Source organism: Bos taurus, chromosome 5, assembly GCF_002263795.3.
Source record: "Bos taurus isolate L1 Dominette 01449 registration number 42190680 breed Hereford chromosome 5, ARS-UCD2.0, whole genome shotgun sequence".
NCBI lineage: Eukaryota > Metazoa > Chordata > Mammalia > Artiodactyla > Bovidae > Bos > Bos taurus.
This window is the reverse complement of record NC_037332.1, coordinates 25769807-25787609: the sequence shown is the minus strand read 5'-3', so window position 1 is coordinate 25787609 and position 17803 is coordinate 25769807. Positions and strand designations below refer to the sequence as shown.

At 48.3% G+C, this 17803-nt stretch overlaps 3 protein-coding genes across 17 annotated transcripts in view; 1 reads left to right on the top strand and 2 right to left on the bottom strand.

The window, feature by feature from the left end:
• The window catches only part of CBX5 (chromobox 5), a 34566-nt gene extending 33205 nt beyond the window's left edge, over nt 1-1361 (bottom strand). For 4 of the 6 annotated variants that reach the window (XM_059886601.1, XM_059886603.1, XM_059886602.1 and 1 more), the window contains exons 1-2: nt 1232-1359; nt 969-1065 (exon numbers count right to left, since the gene is read on the bottom strand). The gene's annotated coding sequence lies outside the window, so the exon portion shown is untranslated. Of the gene's footprint in view, nt 1-901; nt 1066-1231 lie in introns of all 6 variants that reach the window. The other 2 variants (XM_059886604.1, NM_001193213.1) reach the window with 2 other exon arrangements.
• Nucleotides 1362-1944: 583 nt separating this feature from the next.
• Nucleotides 1945-8347, top strand: HNRNPA1 (heterogeneous nuclear ribonucleoprotein A1). Of its 5 annotated transcripts, none has more exons than XM_059886172.1 (12): nt 1945-2044; nt 2594-2710; nt 2983-3129; nt 3267-3477; nt 3572-3664; nt 3754-3846; nt 4085-4159; nt 4354-4512; nt 5062-5217; nt 5458-5523; nt 7916-7991; nt 8205-8347. In XM_059886172.1, the coding sequence occupies exons 1-10, from the start codon at nt 2030-2032 to the stop codon at nt 5511-5513; spliced, it is 1122 nt and encodes a 373-aa protein (XP_059742155.1). In that variant the 5' UTR covers nt 1945-2029; the 3' UTR covers nt 5514-5523; nt 7916-7991; nt 8205-8347.
• Nucleotides 6069-17216, bottom strand: NFE2 (nuclear factor, erythroid 2). Of its 6 annotated transcripts, none has more exons than XM_005206151.5 (4): nt 13765-17216; nt 13229-13480; nt 12644-12812; nt 6069-11412 (listed from the first exon to the last, which is right to left on the bottom strand). In XM_005206151.5, exons 3-4 carry the CDS (start codon nt 12755-12757, stop codon nt 10402-10404), a joined length of 1125 nt encoding a protein of 374 aa, XP_005206208.1. In that variant the 5' UTR covers nt 12758-12812; nt 13229-13480; nt 13765-17216; the 3' UTR covers nt 6069-10401.
• Nucleotides 17217-17803: the final 587 nt, after the last annotated feature.

Sequence of the window (17803 nt, the reverse complement as noted above, 5' to 3'; positions counted from 1 at the left end):
GAGAGATACAGATGCAGAGAAAAGATGCTCAGAGAAGAACTTAAAAGACTCTGGAGACATGGGCAATGCTTGTAAAACATTTAGCATGATGCCTAGCAAGTACTCAGAGTCACCTTTTCAAAATTTGCATTTTAAAATCGAGGGTCACCTTAGTTCTTAACAGAAAAACAGCACTTTTTTGAGGTGAGAAGTACTTGCTTGTAACTAAAAAACACAAAAACAACTGGCTTTAAATTTTAACGTTAATTACAAATTATTATCCCTGCAAAGATTTAAACACTGGAGATCCAACCTGTCTCCATCCCACTGTAACCCTGGAGGTAACACCCTTTGTTATGTTAGCTTGCCAAACTTTTTCTATGGATTTACAAATCTCTTTGTCCGTGGAAATATGCATTATTACTATTATGTTGACTTTTCCTGGGTACCTTTCCGCAACAGTACAAAGAGATTTATCCTACACTTTCTAATATTTCAAGGCAGTCTTCGTAAAGAAGTTCTCAAAGTCAAAAAACATTCCTTGTCCCCACCCCCCAACCTAAAAATGTGGGATTGTGGGATGTACCGATGTGGGAAAACAAAAGCCAAAATTCAGGCATTCAGTACCAAACTTACAGCTTCCCTACCAGATAAGTGTGTGGCCTGGAAGCTCAAAGGCTTCGTTCAAACCATTGTGGATAAAATACCCACCCCCACGCGACATCGCAGGCAGTGACTCCTCATCCTCGCATCCCCAAATCTAAGACCTCCCTCTGCTGGAGCGCTGATTGGGCAGTCAGCCCGAGCGCTTTCAATAGGCTGTGTGCCTACTGGCTCCAGATTTGGTCTATCCATTTAAGCGCTCGACTCCCGCATCCCCCACTGGAGTCAAACCGCTGCCTCTCCGAGGAGCCCAACCTACCGCGCGCTTCGTGCTCATTGGCTCAGTGAGCCGCTGCTCAGGAGGAGCAAGCCCTCCTCCTACATACCGATGGCCCAAGGACCGGTCAGTCGGCAGCTAAAGGCAGACCCAATTGGCCTATACACTCGCCAGTCAAACTCTTCGGCTGCAAAGCTCCACAGAACCTACGGGGATAAAACATCCCGCCCCTGTTCTTCCATTGGTTGGGTGGACCCACCGCTCCCCCTTCACGATCCCCCACCCCGCGGTCCATTCATTACACACAATAACGGGACCAGTTGGAGTCGGTTCAAGACCTCGTATGCGTAGGCAAGACTGTCCGCCACTTACCCGGGATCGAGACCGACCACTCACGCTAACGTCTCCCCTGTTCTTCTGTGGTGAGACCACAAGCCACCGCCGCTGCCGCCTTCTGCGCAACGCCAACCGCCCGCCAAAACGGATCCTTCCCTGCGCCTGCGCGACCAATCCTGAGACCGGACCCTTTCCCCGCCCATTACGCCTGCGCAAAAGGGGCCCAACTCCCGCCACTACGCAGGCGCCTTAGGTTCGCCGCCGTCTTCTGCCCGCCATTTCACGTGTTCCTAGCGCCAAACGGAACTTCTTACGCGCCTGCGTAAACTCGCCATTTTCCTACACATGCGCTCAGCAGGCAGTCGTTGTCAAGAAAATATTGTAACTTGCTAACTGCTTTTCTGATGTATAGTATTAATCATGGTTTGCCAGGTAAACTGAATGTAACATTTAAGGCCGTAGAGGATTAAAGTTTCTTTAAATAACTTAAGTACATTCGAACATGAATGATTGAATTACTAGCCAATCACACTAGTTAAGAATAATATTACTCGAGAGCCAATAGACCCCGAGGGGTGGAGACTGCGTAGAACGCCCAAATGGATGACGTTACACAGCAATGCAACACCAGAGACCAATGGTAGGGGAAAGCTGTTTCAAATATCCAATCAGAGCTATTCGGGGGCGGAGTCTACCAATGCCGAAAGCGCGGAGGCGGGATAAAAAAGGGAGGCCGAAGGTAGGCTGGCAGATACATTCGTGAGGTTACTCCTTTCTGCCCGTGGACGCCGCCGAGAAAGCATCGTTGAAGTGTTCCCCGCCTCCACTGCCATCATGTCTAAATCAGAGGTGGGTAAGACGCCCTCTCCAGCTGAATATCCTTTCCTCTTCCTTTCCTGAGTTTAGCAGGGTGCAGTTTGTTTGCCTGCTTGCCCCAGCCCTGTCGACGGTTCTTCGATCGCTGCCCGGGCCTCCCCCTCCCTAAGTTGAGGTCGCCATTTTGTCCTCGTCGCCATGAGGCTGCTGTCTTGCGACCCTTAGCAATCACGCCTGCTCGGTGCCCCTTGCAAAACTCTTAGGCACATTTAGTCTGCTTTTTACCTTGTCCCAATGGGCTGCTTTTTAAAAGAGCAGCTACAGACGGATGTGGGCCATGTAGTTTTCTTTCTTAGTCCTTTTGTTGCGCGTGCGTCGGAGGGAGAGTAAGGGACGCATGCGCTCAGAGCCTCCGAGCCCACCCAGCCCCCAACATCTTGCCTCCCCCAGTGGGGAGAAACACGTGGTTTGTTGCGCCCCAAAGGAACAATAAGTGCTTCGTACGTTGCTATCTGTTTTCTTGCAACTGAAAGATAATTTGCGTTATAGCCCTGCTTAATTCTTCCCCTCCTCCTCTCCTAGTCTCCCAAAGAGCCCGAACAGCTGCGGAAGCTCTTCATCGGAGGATTGAGCTTTGAAACAACCGATGAGAGTCTGAGGAGCCATTTTGAGCAATGGGGAACGCTCACAGACTGTGTGGTAAGACTCGAAAGAGACAAAGGGCTGTAGAACTAGTTGGTTTCCTTGGCTTAAGTTGCTGCGGTTGTTGTTTGAATGCTAATAGGATGGTAGCTGTAAGTATGGAGTGGCTTTAACTGAGTAAAAAAGCACCCAACTAATTTACTGCAGATGGTTAATGGGAAAAGGAAGGACTTGAGATAAACTGTTGGTAATAAAGTTTCTTGTTAACCTTAGTCAAGGTAGAAAAGTCAACCATTTCGGGGGTCTTAACACGTATTAAACATTTTAAGGTAATGAGGGATCCAAACACCAAGCGCTCCAGAGGCTTCGGGTTTGTCACGTACGCCACGGTGGAGGAGGTGGATGCGGCCATGAATGCAAGGCCACACAAGGTGGACGGAAGAGTTGTGGAACCAAAGAGGGCCGTCTCAAGAGAAGTAAGTACCTTTTTCCTTCTTGCATTAGTCATTTGAAGGATTTCCACTAGGAGGACTTTACATGTGGGGGTATAATAGACTTAATATTCCTAACTTAAATAGGTTTCAATAACATAGGTTAATTTTTCTTACATTAGGATTCTCAAAGACCTGGTGCCCACTTAACTGTGAAAAAGATTTTTGTTGGTGGCATTAAAGAAGACACTGAAGAACATCACCTGAGAGATTATTTTGAACAGTACGGGAAAATTGAAGTAATTGAAATCATGACTGACCGAGGCAGTGGCAAAAAGAGAGGCTTTGCTTTTGTAACCTTTGATGACCATGACTCCGTAGACAAGATTGTCAGTAAGTATCAGGTGGCTGGCATTTGTTAACGGTTCTGAAATCTATGCTGTATACTGGATTCTGAGATGACCTGTTTATTTCCAAAATCGTGTAGTTCAGAAATACCACACTGTGAATGGCCACAACTGTGAAGTGAGAAAAGCCCTGTCTAAGCAAGAGATGGCTAGTGCTTCATCCAGCCAGAGAGGTGAGTTTGCTACTTAACTAAACCGTAAACATAACTTTGAATAATTACAGTCTGTCTGTATAGCCCAACACCTCATCTTGATTCTTCAGGTCGAAGTGGTTCTGGAAACTTTGGTGGCGGTCGTGGAGGTGGTTTTGGTGGGAATGACAACTTTGGTCGTGGAGGAAACTTCAGTGGTCGAGGTATGTTTGGCTATAGTTTACTAATAAAGAGTTAATGGTAAAATTGTAATGATCTCCTGATGACTTGTTGAAAGTTACATTTTAATCCAGATATAGTTCTGGCTCCTCTCTAACCAGTAACTGTTAAATAGGGGAATAGTTCTAATTGAATGCTTCCTTAAATTTATACTTAATATAAGGTAACTTGTATGCAGTCCACATACTTTAGACCTGGTTTTTAAATTCCATTTTCTTCTAGGTGGCTTTGGTGGCAGCCGTGGTGGTGGCGGATATGGTGGCAGTGGGGATGGATATAATGGATTTGGTAATGACGGTAAGTTTTTTTAAAGAACCACAGGTAAAAAATTTTGGCAACCTTTAGAATAGGTTAGTAGAGACTAAAACCCTAGTGCATGATAAGCTCAACAATGATCTAATAGCATGTTGTGAGCAGGCCTTTAGCCATGCTTGCACAGAATTTGACTGCTGAATACTTTTGTCTTATTGAGAAGACTTGTATTCTTGTAGGTGGTTATGGAGGAGGCGGCCCTGGTTACTCTGGAGGAAGCAGAGGCTATGGAAGTGGTGGACAGGGTTATGGAAACCAGGGCAGTGGCTATGGCGGGAGTGGCAGCTATGACAGCTATAACAACGGTGGAGGCGGAGGCGGCTTTGGCGGTGGTAGTGGTAGGTATCCAGTGATCCAAGTACTTGGTGCAATAGCTAGATTAGCCTTTTAGAGTTTATCCTTAGGAGGATTTGATGGTTTTAAAGCATTGTGTGTTGTGCTGCATGGTACTTTTTTTTAATGGGCTTGCAATGCTACCTCCTCCTAGCTTTAAGCTGGGGCCGCCTCACTCCCAAATAGATAGATGGTTAAGTGGATAGTGGTGTCTTCAATTGGAATTAGATTAGCGTCTAGCAGGATTTAGTGTTAACTCTTGGGATCTTAGGCGCTTAGTTGATGTATCCAGCATGTGTTTGCTGTGCCCCTGGCTGGGTGAAGGCCTTAAAGGCGAGAGAATGTGTACCTTTTGTTATGCCATGGTGAGTTGGGTGAAGTTTTAGTTAATTGGATTATTCAATTGAGTGCCTTGCACATGAAATACAAAGATGATTGAAATTGGAGCCACAGAAGTTTGGGAGCAAGGCAGATCAAGCAACTTTTTTACCCTGAACACTAGGATTTCTCATTTTCCCTGAATAACATATAAAGGTCCTCTTTTCCATTCTTAGGAAGCAATTTTGGAGGTGGCGGAAGCTACAATGATTTTGGCAATTACAACAATCAATCTTCAAATTTTGGACCCATGAAAGGAGGAAACTTTGGAGGCAGAAGTTCTGGCCCCTATGGTGGTGGAGGCCAATACTTTGCCAAACCACGAAACCAAGGTATGGTATATATGTGGTATTGGAGGGCTAAACTAATATTGTTTAGGAAATGTGGAAAACAAAATGCTGACAATTTAAAACGTTGAGGAAATTTTAAATGACTGAGTTAAAATAGTTTGAGTTGGGCTCCCCCAACCTGTGATTTTCAACTTAAACAATGTAAATAGGTTAAGCCCCAACTATAAAAACATCGTTACTATTCGTACTTCTAAAGCTTAAGAGAATAAATTTTGTTCTTAGGTGGCTATGGTGGCTCCAGCAGCAGCAGTAGCTATGGCAGTGGCAGAAGGTTTTAATTACTGCCAGGTAAGTGAACACCTTTTTTTGTTGTTATTCTCACTTAATTGTAATTTATAATGAACCCAGTAACCCTAATATAGCTGAGCAGTGCAACATAGTTAACATTATAATTACAGTAAAATTGTGGATATTAAGTTAATATTCAGATCAGCAAAATTTGTGGGAAACAACTTGCTATTGGATTGTAGCCTTGAGTCTTAATATGTTTAGATTAACAACTTTATTCCATATTGTTCAACAGGAAACAAAGCTTAGCAGGAGAGGAGAGCCAGAGAAGTGACAGGGAAGCTACAGGTTACAACAGATTTGTGAACTCAGCCAAGCACAGTGGTGGCAGGGCCTAGCTGCTACAAAGAAGACATGTTTTAGACAATACTCATGTGTATGGGCAAAAAACTCGAGGACTGTACTTGTGACTAATTGTATAACAGGTTATTTTAGTTTCTGTTCTGTGGAAAGTGTAAAGCATTCCAACAAAGGGTTTTAATGTAGATTTTTTTTTTGCACCCATGCTGTTGATTGCTAAATGTAATAGTCTGATCATGACGCTGAATAAATGTCTTTTTTTTTTTTTTTAATGTGCTGTGTAAAGTTAGTCTACTCTGAAGCCATTTTGGTAAACTACCCCAACAGTGTGAAGTTAGAATTCCTTCAGGGTGATGCCAGGTTCCATTTGAAATTTATTTACAACCTGCTTGGTGGAGAAGCTGTTGTCTTCAGAACCTTGGTGTAGTTGAACTGACAGTTACTGTGTTGTGACCTGGAGTCCACCATTAAAAGGGTCACCCATGCAAAGTCATGGAGTTTTTTTTTATTTTTTTTGGTTATTAATGATTGTTGGCACATCCTATGCAATATATCTAAATTGAATTATGGTACCAGATAAAGTTATAGATGGGAATGAAGCTTGTGTATCATCCATTATCATGTGTAATCAATAAAAGATTTAATACCCTCTTGAATGGAATGACAACTGTATGGATTCGGGACTGGCAGAGTTTTGGACCTTCCCTACCCTCTACCCCTGATGTTGAATGCTTCTATCAATTCAAGTTCAAAACTCTGCCAGAGAATAGAAACCAGCTGCTGGCTAATGCCACCTCGTAAATCCACAAATTAGAAGTTTGGGGGAAGACCTTTTTTAAAACTGACTAGTGCCATTAAGAATTTTATTCAACACAAAAAAAAGGCTTACATTAAAGGAAAACTGCAGTTTCTGTCCTGGTTGGGTGGGTCTTTATAGAGGTTTATGGATTGACCACTTACTATATGGAGATTAGAATTTCATGTGGTGAGAAACCATATTGTCTACTTAAATACATGCTAACTGCAGTTTTCCTTTAAATACAGCACAAGATCACACAACCATCCTAAAATGTTGCTTGTATAGAAAATGACTTTTAAAATCTTTATAACGTTATTATCCAATCATTGTTATTTGTACATAGCTTCCTTTGAGCCCTCGCTTTGGTGCCCTCAATTTCAGTGCCATTGTACCTAGTAGTATAGATAATTGTTTACCACTAGGATTGTGTACTCCATCCCATGGGTGTGTTACCTGGAAGTTGGGGGGTGGGGTTGGGGTGGGGTTGGGTGGGAGGTGGAGGTGGGTGGGAAAGCATGGGTAATAGTTCCATGGGCTTGATATTGGCTGAGTTTGCAATGGCAGGTGGAACCTTAACTATTGAGGGAGTTTGCAGATACCTCAGGATTCGTGACAATGCCTTTAAAGATCCAGGAGAGATGTTTCAGCTACTAGGAACTGCTAGCAAGTATAGCGCGAATGGCTCCGAGCCCAGACACTCTACAGCTGAGAGTAGACACTTGTGGTATGTGGAGTACAGATAAGCCAGGGGCAGGCCACGGCACTCCATGAAAGCTAGGAGAGAGAAGTTTCAGTGACCATCGCAAGGAAGGAGGCAGACAAGAGTAAGGCACACCTGACTCTTAGGACTAGCAGTCAGAACCAGGAGAAAAGGTTTTATTGCTATGCTGATAGGTAAGAACAGATTTTACTTACATCCATATAGCTCTCTAAAATCCAGCCTTCTCATTTTCCTTAATATATTGAGCCAAAACTAGTCCAGTTAAGCTGAACTTGGTTTTTCTGGAACTGAGTTGCTTTAAATTGACACCCTACTCTTGGTGGCTCCCAAATGAAGGAAGTGAGCACTTTTTTAAATTACCTCTACTGTGATATATATTTACCCTTTAATTTCTATATTTCTTACCTTCCTATGATCTATTTCCTTAAAACAATGGCTCAAAGTAATATTAGAATCTTCCCCCAAATGCTTGTGGGAGGTTGGGTGGGCCGTTAGTGGGAGGTGGGGGGTTAGCCTGAGATGGAACTTGTCTCAGAAAAAAAGCTAGTTCTAAAGGCTGTTTACTTTTCTAGGGAGGACTCTGCTATCACAGGCATATCAACTCTTTAAAAAATCCAGAAACTTCAGGCCAAGCTCATGGATAAAAAGGTAAGCTTTTATAAAGCAACAGTGTTTAGTATTCCCAAAGAAAAATGACAAGCTGTCCCTCATAGACTAGAGAGGTCTCATAGCTTGATCTGTTATCTACCTAATAGACTAGCCAGCAAACACTATTAAAACAATGGGATTCTCAGTGAAGAGAATGGGTATAATGGTAGATTCTTTCATCTGCTTATGTACTTTTCTTTTTTCTTTTTGCAGAAACATCCTTATGAGGACCTTTATCTGAGCCTCTTGGTGCTTGATTTGTCACTGCCATGCAGTTATTTACTACCTGCTATGCAGCTTGAATCAATCATTCAGTTTTGTGAATGAACTTAAAAAATAAAATGCATTTAACTTGGTTTTGTGCCTTGTTTTCTTTGTCTTCCTTCATGATATTTACGGTAAATAACTTGATGCTGCCTGTTCTTTACCAGATGAAGTTTGAGAATGGGAAATAGAGGAATTAATGATAGCCAGGTGTCTGGTACACCAGAATTGGACCCTCATTCCTTATTAGTGTTAAGTTCTTGAGCATAGTGGACCTCATCCAGGAGTGAACAAGCTTTTATTGGTCAATTATTTCCAGCTTCAAAAAGAGCCACAAGTAAAGGAGGTACTTCACCTTCACAAAGGTAATAAGCCTAGAAATGTGTTTGAAAGCAGTAGTTTAACTCTGAGCAAGTGCTTGTATTTTTCTCTAGCCTGTTTCCATCTTTGGTAAAAGAAAGCTTGTGAATCCATGGGTCCATTATTAACCAGAATTACGAGTAAGGAAATTCCCCATTTTTTATATGAAATAACCAGTTTTTGTGACCCACCCTTCCATCTTTCACCTGAAGTACTTACTGATGAATATATGTGTCTGAGAAGTCTTTCCCACTAGTGTACCTCCATGAGCAGTATCTCCAGTGCCTAGAACAATACCTGGAGCTTATTATGTGCCTATTAAATAATTTGTTGAATAAATGTCTAGTCTCAATTACCATTTTTGTGGCTTTGATTTGAATGAAAAAACTTGAGTCTGCTATCTCAAACTACCTGACCTCACATTTTCAAGTTTTTGAGAAAGTTGACAAGTTGGACTGTCTTCAGATCTATTAGGAAGTTTTCGTTCACTGGAGACCAACTTTTTCTGAATCTGTAGCCGTTAAGTTTTTATTTCAGTCACTTCTGATTTTTTTTTTGTCTTAAAACTGTAATGAGTATCAAGAACTTGGAAGTAAGGTTTCTCTAGTGAAATGGAATAGAAATGTTAAATAGAAGTAAAATACTCCAAAGAGGTAATTTATATAATCTAGTGATCAGGAAGATTGGGAACTGCCCCAAATCCAAGCAACAGGACAAAGGTGTGTGGAGGGAGTTTGAAACTTATTTGTTCTAAAAAACATACTAGCAAAAGGCCCTAGATCTTTAAAGATATAGAAGGGGAAGTAGGGGGTGGGGGAAGGGCAGCACACTAAAACAAGAATTGGGTAATATCTAACATAACCAGGGAGATGGATGATTTAACCAAAATGCACATGGTATGTTGCTGTGGAGCAAGTTTTACCAGTCCTGGGTGTGTGAAGTCCTCTAAAACTTGATCAGTCACTCATTGGTGTTCGGCTCAGACCCTGTGAACTACAGCATGCCAGGCTTCCCTGTCTTTCACCCCTGGAATTTGTTCAAACTCATGTCCATTGAGCCCGTAATGCCATCCAACCACCCCCTCCCCTGTCACCCCCTTCTCTTACACTTAGTCTTTCCCAGTATCAGGGTGAAAGTTGGGTTCCAATCCAATTCTCTTGTTCCAATCAAGAAAGGCCTGTCCTGTGGGCATTCTAGGCTTTTCAGTCCTAACACTCGGGAACCTCTTACAGAGGGTCTAGCCAGCTCCAGCAGCAATCCTAGCTCTATAAATAGGGGGCCACTGAAGAAGATGGGGTTCCTCAAATCATGGCCTCTGGCTCTGAGAAGGGGTTTAAAAGTGGTAGATCACACTGCTCAGGCCTAACTGTCTTGTGTCCCGTCTCCTACAGTCATAGGGGAGAGAGAGGAGCAAGCTCAGCAGAACACCCTCCCCACCACCAACAGGCAGTGAGGTCTGAGGAGCACCCCACTTCATCACCCTCCCTCGAAAAAGAAGACAGCACAAGGCCATTTCCATAGAGTGCTTTATATACCAAAGCTCAATCGAGACTGGAAACCTAGAAAACTGAACCACTGAAGAGAGATTCCAGCCCTCCCCTCACATCCGTGCCTCCAGGCAAGTCTCACTGAACACACCTCGGACCTTCCAAATGCCGGGTTTCCAGCTGTGGTCCCCTCCTGGTCTACAGAACTCAGCTCCCACTGGGCCTCATGGATGGGGAGGACCTTTATCAGAAGAGAATGAAGGAAACCCCCATCACCAGTCCCATCCCCTCGGGCCAGCTCAGTCTGTGGCCTCCATCTTGGTCCCCCGGGGCACCAGGAAGATGGCCCCATCAGCAGCCTGGTGTAGCGCATAGTCTTCAGGGGAGTAGCTGTTGCCTGCTTCATCCCGTAAGTGCTGGAAAATGTCACGGTACAGGTCCGTCAGCTGTTGGCGCATGACCTCTAGGGTCCGGTCGGCTTCGCCTCGGGCCCGGAGAAGCCGCTCCCGCTCGCTGCCCAGCCGCTCCAGTTCCCGCTCCAGCTGCACGATGGTCTCCAGCTTTCTCTTGCGACAGTTCTGGGCAGCCACCTTGTTCTTGCCCCGCCTTCGGATGTCCCGGACCAGGGCCAGCTGGCTCTCTGTCAGCGGGTACCGCGCCAGCAGCTCGTTAAAGTCGTCTACTGGCAGGTTGACAATCTTGTCCGTAGGGAAGGGGATCTTCATGGCCAGGGCCCGCCGCTCATCCCGACTCCCTGCCTCCCCCCGTGCAGTGGGCTTGGCCCGCACAGGGCCAGAGGAGGGTTCTAAGGCTAAGGGGGTCTCGGCAGGTGGCAAGGCATAGTTGGGGTGGGTCAAGGAGTTGGGCATTAGTGAGTAGGGGTACTCCACTGGGTACATCTCTACATACTCGCTGCGACGCCGGCCAGCCTCCGTCCCCTCCAACTCAAGAGATTCAGCGTCGCTATAGTTGAGGGATAATCCTGAGTCAGATTCTGGGTCTTCTTGGGGCTTGGATGGCCCCGCTGACAACCCAATGTCCAGGAGGGCCAAGGGGTCTGGGAGGGGGTCACTGAGCAGGCCCGAGAGGGTCAGTGGCTTGGAGACTGGTACAGTCATGTTGCTGCCATAGGAGTACGGAGGGTCTGGGACATGAGACGTGGGTGCTGGGAGCTCATAAGGTGGTGCAGGAAGGGGAAAGCCAGGCTCCGAGTGGATAGAGCAGGGACAGTAACTTGGAGGCGGTGGGGGCCCTGGGTATGGGACAGGGGCTGGGGGCTCGAACGATGGCTCACTTGGAGCATTCAGACCCTGCAAGAAAAGACACCAAGAGGTTTGTAGATGGGCTGAGGAAAAGAAGAAACCATCTCTCTCTCAGAACCAATCTGAGTCCCACTGAAAGAACCAGTGAGATAATCACAAGGGAACAGAAAGTTGCTAATAATCATTGAAAGCTTCTGGCAAAGTTGTGACAGAGTAAGTTCATGAAGAAAGCGGCTTAAACAGGAAGGGCACTCGCTGAAGTCAGACTTCAGAAAGGACTACCTAATGCCGCAACAGTTGTGGAATCCCCTCCTCTTCGGGAGAAGTTCTTACTGGCTCGAGATGTCTCTTGTCCCTTTATTTCCTTCAGGAAGACAAGGAGTCACTCCACGATGACCCTTGGAACCCTTTTCCTGCTGCCATTATCTAGGGTCAAAGGGTCAAGTTCGGACCCTGGCCATGCCCCGGGTGCCCAGCAGAGGGAGCTGCTGTGTGGGAAGAGGGCTTAGGGCAGATCCTGAGGGCCCAGGCTGGCGGCAGGAGAGAATGGAGTGGGCACAGTGCCAGGTCTGGGGCAGAGAGTTACTTCAGGGAGCCTCCGTCAGCTCTGCCCTTTCCCCTCCAGTCCCTCTGTCCCTGCCCAGGTGCAGAGAGGAGGAGAGAACATGCCGGGGAGAACTGGGCCCCCAACCCACATCGGGGAGCCACCCTGCTCCAGCCCAGCTGGGGACAAAGGCATCATTGTTAGGCCAACAGACACCCCTTTGTCCAAGTAGCAGGAGGAAAGGACCCCGGCATAGCCTGACCCCACCCCCCACCTTCCTGAGGCCCCTGAACTACAGCTCTGCTACCTGAGGGAAAGGGGCCCAGCTGCTGAGGACAGTGGGGGGAAATGAGGAACGAAGATGGGCAGGGTTGGAAGAGGGCAGAACAGAGGAAGGTGAAGAAGGGAAGGCGGGGCAGGAGGTGAGGTAGAGAGACGTGAGCAGAGTGGCTGCCCAGAGAGCTTGCACCCCCAATCAGATCCTTCCTTCCCACCACTGCTATCTCCTGCTCATCCGCACCCCTCCCCCTCAACGCTCTGGCCCTCCCTCCAGATCTCTTCGACTCCAGCCCTTCTTTTCACAGTGTCCAGAAAATCTCTATCTTGAGACCCTGGGCTCTGCTTGCTCCAGCGCCAGCCCCTGCCACGCACACCCAGGGCCTCAATCCCAGCCAGACTCCCTGTTTTGTTGCTTTTTCCTCCCCCTACCACCTCATTCCCCACTACCTGGCTTACCTGCAGCTCAGTGATGGACATGATCTCCTGCCAAGTCAGTTCCATCTCACCTGGCTCCGGAATGGGCAGCTGTGTTACCCTGTTCCTGCTCTGCTGTGGAGGACACGGGGACATCCTACTGGGCCAGGGCCTGGTCCGAGGTCCCGAGAGCCCAGATGGTCCCAGCAACCTGTATCAAAGGAGAAACAAGGGTTAGGGCCTCTCCTGCCACGGGTCAGCAGTTTTGTCCTTCTTCATTGAGCAGCTGGGCTTCCCAGGTGGCGCAGTGGTAAGGAATCCACCTGCCAATGCAGGAGACTTGGGTATGATCATTGTGTGGGGAAGATCCCCTGGAGGAGTAAATGGCAACTCACTCCAGTATTCTTGCCTGGAAAATCCCATGGACAGAGGACCCTGGCAGGCTACAGTCCATGGGGTCACCAAGAGTCTGACACGACTGAGCGACTGAACACGCGCGCATGCACGGAGCGGCTCCCTCCAGCTTCACCTGAGGGAAGGAGACGCCTCACCCCCCCATTCATGCTGGACTCATCAACAACTCCTTAAGCTAGAAAGCCTTTTTCTGCTGTGTTATCTCTACCTCACCTGCTATGGCTGTAGGCAGTTCCTCTGGGAGCACAGTAGGTTTTATCTTCTTTTCAGATAAGATGCCTTCTCTTTCCCCTACTGCTTAACTCCTCAGGACTGTATCACAGGCCAGGAGAGAAGCCACATCACCTAGGGTCGTGGTTTTATTTTTCCTGTCTCCTGCAGCAGCATCAGGGATCACTCCTGATCTCCTCCTCTGCCCTCAGTTTTAGGATCTCAGTCTTTTCCTTCCAAGTTGAGAGTGAGTGCCTGGGGATCCCCAAGGAGCGTGTTGTGGGAAGAGCCAAGCAGACAGCCCCTCCCTTTCTCTAAGATAGGGCCCAGGCCTGCTGGCTGATAGCAGCCCTGCCCTCGCCTCCTATCCTGGTCCTGGGCTCCCCTGCCTGGGCCAGATAAGAAGTTTATCAGTGGCAGGCAGCAGAGGAGGAATGGTCTCTGGAGACACTGGACCTCTGCCCTGTGTCCTGAAGGGTCCTCTTGGCTATACCCCACCCCACAAACCAGGTCATATAGTAACCACAGCAAAGACTTACTTGGCATTTGTTGAGAACTGAGCCTGGGAGTCTATAGGCATTAATTTATGAGATTGATTTTCACAAAGATCCTATAAGGTCCATTCTGAAGCTGAGACTCAAGCTGCTCAATAGCAGAGCAGGTCTGGTACCTAGGGTTGCTGACTCTACTGCCTGTCCCACCTTCCAGGCGCCTTCCCAGTGCTGCTCCCGTGTCTTGCTACGCCGAGACTCTACTGGCAGGCAGCTTCAGTCAGCTCCTTCTGTGGAATCTTGGCCTCTTTTCTCTTCTAGGGAATATTTCTTTAGAGACTTGAATACTCACTCCCCTCCAGCCCCTTTGCTTTGGATCTGGGCTGGAGTTGCAGACCTGCGCAGCAGCAAGATGTCGGGCAAGCCGTCGCCTTTCTCTGAGCCTCTGTTTCCTCATTTGTAAAACCAGAGAGTGAGACAAGTTGAATTTGGAGGTCCCTCCCTCTATGCTTGGACAGTTCAACATTCTCAGCAATCCCTCAGCCCTGCCTTCATCTTCTCCTTTCTGTCACCCTTTCTCCTCACTCCACCTCCCTATTCCCTGACACCCATCTCACCCTCATCTGTTCTCCCTTCCTTTGGCAAGACACTCCAAAAAGATTTGGCAGGGGCCCTCTGATCTCTTAGGGCCACGCACTGTACCCTATGTTTGCTGTAGAAATAAAGGCAGGCAGACTGGGTGGGTGGGGGAGACTTACAGAAGGACAGACAGAGTACAGGGTTGGATGACCTTAGATCACCACAAGGATGGCCTATCACAGGTATTTAATATGGAATCCACTCTGACTCACCACAAAATTCACGAGAGCTGCAAACTGTCCTTTCGAAGGAGGATCACCCCAAGTCCCTGCCTGCCCACTCCTTGTTGCATGGCCATCCCTAGAGCTGGGAGTTGCCACAGGCCCTTGGCCAGTGGGCAGAGGGCGGGGTGTTTATGTCTGTCCAGGATGCCATTTCAACACCGGAACCCCACCTTCTCCACCCAGGTTCTGGCGGAAATTGCCCAAAGGCAAAGTGAATGGAGAAGGGGTTTAGGGGGCAGGGACAATGACTCTTGCCTCATAGTCCTTCTCACACACACACACACATCCCGTTTTGTCCCTCTGTATAATTTCCCGGATCTGACTCTTAAGTGCAATACAAAGATCCTGCCCTAGGAGGCAGGAGACCAGGTTCTCTGGCATTCCACATGCATGATCTGAGGTAAATTGCTTTCTATTCATTCTCTGCCATTAAATGGAGACAGACCTGGAGAACCTCCTTACAGTAGATTGTATCTGGCTCAAGCAATCACAAACTTTATTGTGGGTTGCATTCACCTGGGGTGCTTGTGAAAACACAGAATTCTGAAAGCTGTCCCAGATCCATCAAAACTGAGTTCATAGGTACAGGTACCTGGCAATCAGCACTTTAACAAGTGGCCTGGGTAGGTGTTTCTGTGCCAGAGGCCCACTGTACTTTGAAAACTGTTAACCAGTCCAACCATATGGATTTACTTGAAAGAACACAAAGCCAGAAAGTCTGGCAAGTAATCTCCAGACTTCTCTTTCACAACCTCGATCCAGGCAAGGCTGGGTTCTAGGCTGCCCTGGTCTCTGAAACTAGATATCAGCCCCTTCTCATAAAGACCAGGAATTTAATTCTCCCTTTACCCTAGGACAGGAAAATGAGAATCCAGAAGGGTCACTGGGGGAGACAGGAAGTAAGGAAAGAGGCAGTTAAGGAGAACCTCAGGATCAACTCCAGCTTGCTCTTTGGTACAAGTCTGTGCCAGGCCAAAAGGGAGTAGTGTGTTCTTCCCTAGACACTCAGAGATGGGTGGTGGTCTATACACCAGCTGTAGGCTCCTCTGGGTCTTAGGAGCCTACCTTCCTGAAGACAGGCCAGGGAGCTGGCAGCCAGTGGTATAGCTTAGAGAGAAGGAATCAGATCAAATAGAACATCACGAAGGGTACAGAAGGTGAAGAGGTCCTGGGAAAGTGCAGCCTGCCTCCCTGTGTCCCTTTTCTTTTACAGCAAATGGTCCTCACTTTCCAGTTTAGCCCACACTTTGAGGTCACACACCCATCTTGCTCCCCAACACTGCATATCATGTAGGATGGACACCATCTCCAGGGAATATAATCCACCCTCTTTACTCTCATCCTAAACCATTCTGGCTTACCCAAAGAGATTTTATCACAATCCCTGAGTACACACAGAATGACATGGAGCTTTATGTTTCAGGATACAGACTGAGGACCATTTGGGGAGGGATGCTGTGGAGAGGAAGGTATTCGGCCCCATCTGCTGCCCCAGGTCTCTAACACCTTGACAAGGGGGTTCTGAGGCTTACTAGACTTCCCTCTCCTCTCCAGGTGTCAACAGAAGCAGTGAAAGGATGGGGAGGGATCAGTAAAACCTGGGGTGTGGAGTGATGTGTGAGCAGCCTGCAGCTTAGAAAGATTAGAAAGAATCTCCAAAGAGAGGGAGGCACACAGAAGTGAGAGAAAGCAACAGAATGGAGGGGAAAGTGGGTGGGTGGAGGGAGCCATGGGGAGGGAGAGGGAGTTGAGGGTGTGGAGAGAGATTTGAGCACAGTAAGATATGTGGGGTCACACATGACTCAAACAGGTGCATGGGAACAAGGGAAAGAGGGACGAGTTTCTGCCGTCCCATCACCCAGTCACTAGACCCCAACCTCAGTCCTTAGGAAGCCCAATGATAGAGAATCTCAGCTCCAGCAGCTGTGACAGGTGATCTCTCTGCCACTGTCCCCAGCCGACTGTCTCCTCAGCTGCCAAGATTTCCAGTCAGAAGCAACTATGCTGCAGTGGGATGCCTTCCTCTCCCTCCCACTTCGAGCTGATCCCCACTGCCCCAGGCCCAGAGAAGAGAAGGCACACAGAGAGGCGAGAACTCAGCACCTCCAAGCCCTAGCAGCCCATCCTGGTGCAACAACACTTCTCAGCGGCCCAGGTGTCCACTGTTTCAGATTCCTCAACTTCCCTTAGACCTCCCCAGATGGCTGGGCAGGGCAGCGTGATGGGATGGAGTAGGTGAAAGGATGGTACCGCATACCTGAGAGTCCAGCGACAGCCAGTCTGCCCAAGGGTTACTCAGGGTCACTCCCCAGCCCCTGAGGCATCCCTCGGGGAACCACTGTCTGGTCCCCATCCATAGCGTTTTGCCCCAAGAATCCCAAAGGGCTCAAGAAACCAAGTAGGTCTCCCACACCTGTCAAATTCCTCGACCAGGGGCAGCCTGGTAAGGTCTGCGACCTCCTAGGATCGCCCTGCGAGTTGATTCTTCTTTCCCTTTGCCTCCTCCACCTCCCCAGCCTGTCCCCAGATCCACTGCAGTTCTCCCCGCCCGCCCCGCAAGCACCTGTGGCAGGGTCCCAGCGAGGTGAGGAGAGCGATGAGAGAGATGAGGCCGGTCTGGGCTGACACCTCCTGGCTGAGGATCCCTGCTACCTCTGAGAGCCGCGGAGGGCCGTGCCCCGCCCCCCGGCCATCTCTGAGCGCCCAGTGTGAAGGCTCCGGGAGCTCCAGGCGGTCGCTGAGCGCCCAGTGTGGAGTGCGGGGAGCTCCGGGCTGGCGCACCAGCCTCTTCTCTGAAGCCCTCGGCCAGAGTTCTCCGTCCTTCCTCCAACCCTCCCCTTTCCCCGTGGCCCTCCTCTCCTCCTGCCCCTTCTGGCGAAGAGAGGAAACTTGAGCCCGGTGTGGTTTCTGCCCACACCCCGCCCCCAACTTGCTCCCGGCCAGCATGGGGCACACATGGCTCCCAGCCCTCCGTGTGAGCCCAGGAGTCCAGCCAGCTCTGCGTTTCTCCCATGCGTATGATGAATTCCAACCTGATGATCTAAGCGACAGAGCAACCTCTAAACTTCATACAAGTTGTACCCCCTGCCCTTTGCCCCTTTGACTGTCTTCAGGACAGGGAAACTGAGTCCTGGCAGGGTGGAGAGCAGCTGGAGAAAAGGACCAGATGTCTAGCATCCCAGTCGTTAGGCAGGTAGGCCTTCGGGACACTTCTTTTATTTCAG